Source organism: Octopus bimaculoides, chromosome 2, assembly GCF_001194135.2.
Source record: "Octopus bimaculoides isolate UCB-OBI-ISO-001 chromosome 2, ASM119413v2, whole genome shotgun sequence".
Taxonomy (NCBI): Eukaryota; Metazoa; Mollusca; class Cephalopoda; order Octopoda; family Octopodidae; genus Octopus; species Octopus bimaculoides.
In genome coordinates this window covers 67,448,555-67,457,332 of record NC_068982.1, presented here as the reverse complement: position 1 = coordinate 67,457,332, position 8,778 = coordinate 67,448,555, and the positions used below count along the sequence as shown (strand labels likewise).

Sequence of the window (8,778 nt, the reverse complement as noted above, 5' to 3'; positions counted from 1 at the left end):
TGGCAGTGACCTGCCTAGGTAAATTTCCCATTTAATAAAAAGATTCCATAAAAATCGGATGAAAAATGTGGAAACGCATATAAAGCACACACACACACATTTTGAGTTTTATAGATATAGATTACAAAAATAATAAAACACTTGAAATTCATGAATTTAAATATTCGTGATTTAAACCGTGAAGCACGCTAGCGCTATCTCCTTTATTTATTTATTTTTTTCTGTCACGAAAATAAGACTTTTCGCATGTTTGAAATCTCACTGCGAAAGGTTTCAAAACTGTAGTTTAATTACTTTATCTTGTTGTACATAAATGTTTATTAATTACTTTTATTAAGTGAAGGTAAGTTAATTTCCAATTGCAATAAGTTTGTAGTTTTAGAAATTATTTGACTTGTATGACTAACATTTGCAATATTTTAGGAGTGAGTTCCTTTAATTCAGTAAAACCGGCAAATTCTTAAATTAGCATAAACATTTATTTACATGAAAGAAAATTACCGGTGAACCTTCTTTTACTTCTTTCAAATCTTTCAGCTAAAACTGTACTGAAACCATTTGTGGGGAAGAAAGAAAAAAAAGCCAACAATGTGTAAAAGGTTGATAGCAACATTGAGACTTAGTCTCTCTCTCTCTATCACCTTTCAACAAAAATATATATTAGGAAACAGTAGAACAAAGGCAGGTGTGAACAATTAACAACGTAATAAAATAAGTTTTATTTTGGTGATGCTTAGCTTTACAAAACCTGTGTCATTCAGCCTGGTAGCCGCTGGTTAACTTGTAATCAGCATCTGGAGATTAAGAGCTTCGTTGAGGCATGCCAGAGGAGCAAGTCGTTGTCACAACGAAGGCATCGTGCCAAAGAGGCTTAGAAAATGCGCGAAGCGCTTTAAGTACTGGTTTACTACGCATGCGCACTCGAGAGGCTTCCGGGAAGACAAGTCCCTTGCGCATGCGTAGATTGCACTTCCTTAATGGTGGCTATAATTTCGTGCCACTACAAATTCAACACAAGTGATTCAACTGGTCCTACACCACAAGGTTCGACGGAACCTACAGAAGCAAGCCAGCACGCTCGCAGCATTACCACGGGCGATGGCGAAGTTAAGACGTTGAAAAGGCCAAGCTCCCTTACAGACATCCTCTGACATGAGCTGCGAACATTGACAAGAACTTCGAGGTTAATGGCTCAGTCCCTCCGAACGTCTCAAACGTCACAGTTTGTCAGATCCCGATACTTCAGAGCTTTGTTCCGTTCGGCTACCGTAGCAGTGACCCTCCCATTTATTACAGCATCCAAAATGTGAGCGGAAACAAATGAGTCGCAGATTGTGGCGTTCGAAATGAGACCCCTATCTTTAACCCAGGGACAGAGGGTAAGACCATCTAGTCATTTTCCATCACTTCTGGATAATCCCATCGGCTCAGGAACTGAGGGGATATTAATCCGAGCTTGGGCCCGCTTAATAATTAGGTTTAGCTCGGTGTGGCGAGCGAAGAGACTAGCATTTAGGCGGCAAGACAGACCGTGAAGGCCTGTGAGATCAAAGGGACCTACCACAATAGCATCTCAGTCTCCTACAGATGCCAACTCCCACTCTGAGTGGGATGGAGATGCGAAGTTCATCTAGACTGAGTAGACCTCCAATGTTAGCCACAGGCAGGGCATCAATCCAGTTCCCCGAGAATTTTGCATTAGTTGAAAGTAGGCGATGTCATGAAAATTGGTCAGATTGATCAAGGAGAGAGTTGGAAGTGACACCTGAACGCAGATTGTCCCATATTCTCTTCTTCTGTCTATCCTCAATTTGTACAGGAACAGGTAAACCCAGCTCTTGCCATTGTAATAGAGCTTCATCCATCATCCTGTTGGAATTAGTCCGTGTTGGAGAGGAAAGGATGTTGTCTATCAAAAGGGGAAAGAAAATAAGGAAGAAATAGAGACGAGCACTTGCGCAAACCTAGATCCCCAAACCGTTTGGGCAAAGCAGCCTGGTCGCGGGACTCAGAGAAGAGTTTGACATTGACCAAGCATTCGAGTTTCCTGAAGATTAAATCAAGGCACTGGAGAGACGACAGGAATTTATAAGAAAGACTAACTCTCAGAAAATACAATAGCTTAGAAATTGATAAGTAATTTCTAAGTATATATTTATAAAAAAAAATAATAAAAACTTAGTGGGGCCCAATTATCTCGAGTTTTTTTGTGTAAGTTGTTCGAGGCTAGCCGTTTTGGATCGAAAGAGGAACTCGAAAGCTAGGTTAGTAATTGTGGTTCCAAAGGAGCACCACGCTGATAAAGGAGGAATCGTGATTGAGGGGAGGGAGTCAACAAATAGTTTAGTAGTCTGCTAGCAAAATCTTATAAAATGACAATGTTCTAAAAGATGTACATTCAGATGGAAATGAAATTACGTTTTCTTTTCACATTCAGTTAAGACAAAAGTCTACAAAACCAATTCTTTCCTATTTATATTTAATCTGTTCTGTTTCATTTGCTGAGGCGTATGTACTAAAATGCAAAATGAATATATAAATAAAAAGTGGAGAGATGCTAGAATACCAAGAGATGACCAGTGTTTCAATTTAAGAAAACAAATCTATTAACGCTGATGCATTTAAATATATATGTATGTGTACATGATAGAATACATATGAGGCGGAAACAATTTATATTGGGTACATTAGGTGGATAAGAAAATGGGAAATAACTCCGTCGCACTCAAAGTTAAAATGGCAGTCACCTTTCATCGACTAGCTTTGTGTAGTCTGACATTGCAATCAAAAAGAGCTTTACCTAATTCTCCTTTTAGTTATGCGTGTATCAGACATGCCAAGAAACTAGCTGGAGGTGAGTGGTATATCTGTTTATTTTTATTCATGAGAAAAAATTCTTCATTGCTTCATTACTTTTTACATCAAAGATTTAAAGTTTTCTGCTTCTCGTCTTAGAGTCATCTAAGCTTTAAGTTATTGAAAGTTAAACAGGGTCCCACTTGTATAGGCATGTTAAGAATTAAACACGTGTGTATAGAAACACACACATATATATAACTAAAATATAGTTAAGCGGCATAATTTGTTGTATGTCACTTTTCCAGCTTTTTTGATTTTTGTCATGGCCAGATCGTAGCATGTTTTCATATATGTGGTGAGGGGAGAAAAGAAAATAAGTGATGTAAAAACTATTTTGTTGTTTATAAAACATAAACCAGTGGACCAAAAATGTTGAAATTCATAATACACCTCCTTTTAATGCATCCTATTACATGAGAACATGATGCTGACATTTAAGGCTTTGACAAAAGAAAATAAGTAGAGTGAGATACGAAAGTTTTTATGTAACTAAAACTTTCGTCTTTTTTTTGTTTTTAATTTTTAGTGTTGACACATTTGGAGGAGTTCCTTAACGACTTGGAGATTAAGTTTACTTATAGAACATGTTGGTCCCAAATTCTTGTCATTAAAAAGATTTGCATCTAGGAACCTTAGGCATAACTAAGTCGCCTCTCATCGTATATAAGGCAATCCGTCACCCATGAACATAGCTTGGTAACCTGCTAATTGTTTTGAGTCTCGACTCTTCTCTCTTTTGATCGAATAATCATGCTTGTGTTAATCTTTTATAACTAGTTTCATTGTTGATTCTACCAAATAGGTCCTCACTATCCCATATTCCTAATTCTGTAGTAACACTGCTGTATCTCTTTCATTTCACTCATCCAAGCCTTGTGATAATGTTATTTTGAACCCATCTTCCCAATGGCGTTCTGATCCACATGAAAACATTGTTTTAAGAGTTGAAATACCTCTCATTGCTATGGCTCCAAACTATTCTTATTACTTTCTTAGCTAATTAAACTTGTCTTACATATTGTCTCGACTCCTAATATTACACTTTTCCTCTGCTCCATTCATCATCACCTTTCTTCCACTCCATTCATCATCTTCATCATCATCTAACCTTCGTTTACCATGCTGGCATGGGTTGGACGGGCTGGTAAGGCCAAGAGCCGCACCTAGTTCCATTGTCTGTTTCTGCATGGTTTCCACAGTTTGATGACCTTTCTAACGCCAACCACTTTACAGTGTACTGGGTGCTTTTAATGTGACACCAGCACCAGTGCTTTTTGCATGGCCTTATTCTCTAGGCTCTTTTAAAACAACTTTGCCATCTACCTGGCACTCATTTCAATCTATGAGTAGTCAGTCATCTTTCTTTTCTAAATAGATATTATATTGCTAACAAAGGAAAGTTTCCAACTTCTGTGTCTATCTTTTAATTATGTTTCATGTTCTAATCTTCTCCAGTCTCAATCTAATAACCTATGTTGGAGAGTACATTCCCCACTATTAAAAAAATGGGTTTTTGCACATGTCTAGGTGATTAGGAGCCAGTTGTTACTTTGATTTAATTTCTGTATCTATGTTTTAAATAAAATCTTAGCATTTCACTTTCAAACCTTTACGTTAAAAAGAAAAAGAAAAAAAACGTTTACATTGGCTGAATGAAACAATCTAAATTGTCAAACTCTTGAATTTACTAAGTCATAGTTTTGTGTCTTCAAATTTCTCATATTGCATTGTGTCATTATTATTATTCTTAAGGTGATAAACTGGCAGAATTGTTAGTACACTGGGCAAAATGCTTTATGGCATTTCGTCTGTCTTTGCATTCTGAGTTCAAATTCTGTCAAGGTTACTTTGCCTTTCATCCTTTCAGGGTCAATAAAATAAGTACCAGTTTAGTACTGGGGGTCAATGAAGTTGTTGGCCTTGTGCTAAAATTTGAAGCCATTGTTCTTCTCATCATCAAAGATGGAAATGTTTTAAATTCATGATTAAGTTCATCCATTTTCAGCACACTAGTTAGTTTCTATCATAAGAAAATCAGCTTTAAAAATATTTAAAGAGTGCAAAAGAACAACTATTCTATCTAACCCATGCAATTTCTAATGATTTTGATATTTTCCTTGTTTTATGTTTTTGATGATGATGCTGATGAAGATTTTCGTTTCTTTGTTTCACAGTTAAAATGTCTGCCCAGCCAGTCAAGAAAGAAAAGCTCCCTGTTGAAACTGATGTTGACAAGCTTCTAAAATATGTATGTGGTGCCAATATTGTTGAAAATAGTGATAGGATTGAAATCAAGGCAGATCATGAATATCCTGATTGGTTGTGGCAGTTAAATACAGGTCCACCACCAACACTAGATGACTTAGATCCAAAAGATCGTGCATATTGGCGTAGACTTAGAAAAATGTCACTCAAAAGGTCTAGGTGATGAAATTCCAAGGACATTTCTGCAATATTTGCAGACGTTTGTATTTTTTTCTTTTTTTTTTTTGTAATATCTTCAAATTACACTTTTCATTAGATATTCAGTATGTTTAAGAAGCAAAATTCATTTTGTTTTGATATATTTAGAAAACAATAAATTAATTTATTCACTTCATTCTTGTGAAGTTTTCTTTTTTTCACTTTCTGCTTGAGATGCAGAATACTGGGATATGCAATAATAGGGGAAAAAATAAACACTATTGACATCTTTTCTTGTTGTTTAATGACAAAAGTGATTTCCTCAAATTACTTACTCTCAAATTTTTTGTGAGTTAACATTATATATCTAAGAGTTTACATTCAGTTCATAAATATCTATGGCTGTCAAACAGAATTGAAGATGGCTCAGTACCATAGTGTTGCTGGAAATAGGTCTCAATGAGGTGCAGGCTTGCTTCCAAACTGTATGATTTCAGATTTAGTCTCATTGTATGACACCTTGGGCAAGTGTTTTCTACTATAAACTTGAGCCAACCAAAGTCTTGTGAATGAATTTGATAGATGGAAACTGCAAGAAGCCTGTTTGTGTGTGTGTATGTATACATATATATATCATCAGTTAACATCCATTGTTCATGCTGGCATGGGTTGGATGGTTTGACTGGGCTGGCATGTTGGAAGGTTGCACCAAACTCCAGTCAGATTTGGCATGGTTTTCTACAGCTGGATGCCCTTCCTAATGCCAACTACTCCAAGAGTGTAATGGTTACTTTAACATGCCACTGGTATGAGTGCCATTTGTGTGACACCAGAGTGTGTTTACGTGCCACCAGCACGACACCGGTATTTGCCACAACTGCAATTTTGCTTGGCTTGATGGGTTTTCTTCTCAAGCACGACATAATGCCAAAGGTCTTGGTCATTGCCTCCGTGAGGCCCAACACTCGAAAGGAACTCAGCCACTTTGCATCTGTGAGGCCCAACGCACAAAAGGAACTCATCCACCTTGCCTCCGTGAAGCCCAATACTCAAAAGGAACTCGGCCACTTTGCCTCCGTCAGGCCCAATGTTCAAAAGATGTTCTTTACATGCCACCAGCATGAATGCACTTGGCTTGACGAGTCCTCTCAAGCACAACACATCGCCAGTCATTGCCTCTATAAGGCTCAAAGTTCGAAGATCATGCTTCACCACCTCATCCCTTGTCTTCCTGGGTCTACCTCTACCACAGGTTCCCTCCACAGTTACAGATCGTACTTCTTTACACAGCAGTCCTTGTCCATACGTATCACATGACCATACCAGCACAGTTGTCTTTCTTGCACACCACATCTAATTTGTCTTATGCCTAACTTTTCTTTCAAGATGCTTACACTCTGTCGAACATGCACACTGACATTGCACATCCAGCACAGCATACTGGCTTCATTTCTCTCAAGCCTACGCATGTCTTCAACTGTTAAAGCCTATGTTTCACTGCCATGCAGCATAGCTGTTCACACACAGGCTTCAAACAATCTGCCTTTCACTCAGAGAGAGGCCCTTTGTTACCAACAGGGGTAAGAGCTCTCTGAACTTTGCCCAGCCTAATCTTATCCTCACAGCTATGCTCTTAGAGCATCCACCTCCACTACTAACTTGGTCACCTAGATAATGGAAGCTATCTATTACCTCTAGCTTGCCCTCCTGACAGTTGATGGAATATATTTTCTGTGTTTATTGTACCTGTGTACCTTCCACATACAAAAGTTAGTTTCCCTGTTAACTTTCTTCTGATGTTGCTGCACCTTTTATGTGTCCAAACCTTACACTGGGTGCATCTTATGGAGTTGCTACCTACACCTTTTCTACAGATTGAGGAGGACCATCTACCTGAAGGGATTTGTGATTTGTCTACCTTCCTACATACTATGATTTTGGTTTTTGCTAGGTTAACTCTAAGGCCCTTTGATTCTAGACTTGCTTCCATACCTGGAACTTCTTCGCTAGTTTAGGTAGTGATTCAGCTATAAGAGCAATGTCATCAGCCTGGAGGACGATGATGAATAAGAGGGGGATAAACACCGATCCTTGGTGAACTACTTGTACCCTGAATTCTTCGCTGTACTCGTTGCCCACCCTCACTTTACTGGTAGCATTCCTGTACAAGGCTTGTACGGCTCTCACCAACCACTCATCTCTCTCTAGATAAGGGATCAGTTGTCTCTGTCAAAAGTTTTCTCCAAGGCAACAAAAGCCAAGTACAGAGGTTTATCTTTGACAAGATATTTCTCCTGCAGTTGCCTTACCAGAAATATAGCATCAGTGGTGCTTCTACCTGACACAAAACCAAACTGCATCTCGTCTAGACTAACTCTCTCCCTAATTAGTTGGGTTATGACTCTCTCCACAACTTTCATCAAACTACATAATAGGCAGAATTGTCGGATTAAGACAGTAGGGTGTTTTGAGGGAGATTTGGCTGCTATTTCTGCCAGGTCTAGCTACCATGTAGAGGTCTAAACTTAATTTTCATTCACATATTTGCATTTCAAAAATTTAACATAATCTTTTCCATAAATCAACTATCGTAAACACACACGTGCAAGCATGCACGCACACACACACACACACACATCCATTTCATATATCTTCTTTCAATTTCTGCTCTTTGCAAATAAAATTTTTACGGATACAACTACTTACGAAAATAGGTATTAATGTATAATTTCTTTCTATGTTCATAATAGCTGTTTTCTGACAAGGGGGTGGGTGGAGTCAGGAATATTATATAACAGCTTGATTATATAACCCTACAATCCCCAGAGCATGCAGTATAGAAGAAAATTTGCTTTTTTCTTTTTTATTGGAGGTGGAAAAATACATCCAGCTTGTGATTCTTGAAAAAAAAAACGAAATTAAATGAACTGAACAAGAGTAAAATCAAGAGTTGTCCCTAGGCACCAAATGGTCTGTGGAGTATTGTAAAACAACAAGAGTTTTCTGGTTATGTGTGTACAGTTAGGGCTTGGTATTCATTTTGGGCTGAAATGTGTGCAGTGGTATTATCAGTGTAGCATTTTTTGAGGTACTTGTGGTGCAGGGCAGATGCCCAAACACTTAAGCACAAGTGCAAGACTTTTTCTTAATCAAAGTTATTCTTATCTGGAACTCACTCTCCTCCACAATTTCTGAAACTTACTCTATACTTGAAGCTTTAAGAAAGAGTTACTTCTTTAGATTGGTCCAAATTCTATAAGAAAATCATCCTAGCCAGTCATTCATTGCCAAGTTATAATAGATATATACTCATTTACTTGTTTCAGTCATTTGACTGCGGCCATGTTGGAGTACCGCCTTTAGTCGAACAAATCAACCCCAGGACTTATTCTTTGTAAGCCTAGTACTTATTCTATCAGTCTATTTTGTTGAACCACTAAGTTACAGGGATGTAAACACACCAGCATCGGTTGTCAAGCGATGTTGGGAGACAAACACAAACATACACACACACAC

General features: G+C 38.0%; 1 protein-coding gene across 1 annotated transcript; it reads left to right on the top strand.

Moving 5' to 3' along the window:
- The first annotated feature begins 2,705 nt into the window (after positions 1 to 2,705).
- Positions 2,706 to 5,458, top strand: LOC106884466 (39S ribosomal protein L54, mitochondrial). Its single transcript, XM_014935871.2, has 2 exons — positions 2,706 to 2,854; positions 5,034 to 5,458. The coding sequence occupies exons 1-2, from the start codon at positions 2,737 to 2,739 to the stop codon at positions 5,285 to 5,287; spliced, it is 372 nt and encodes a 123-aa protein (XP_014791357.2). The 5' UTR covers positions 2,706 to 2,736; the 3' UTR covers positions 5,288 to 5,458.
- The last annotated feature ends 3,320 nt before the right edge of the window (positions 5,459 to 8,778 follow it).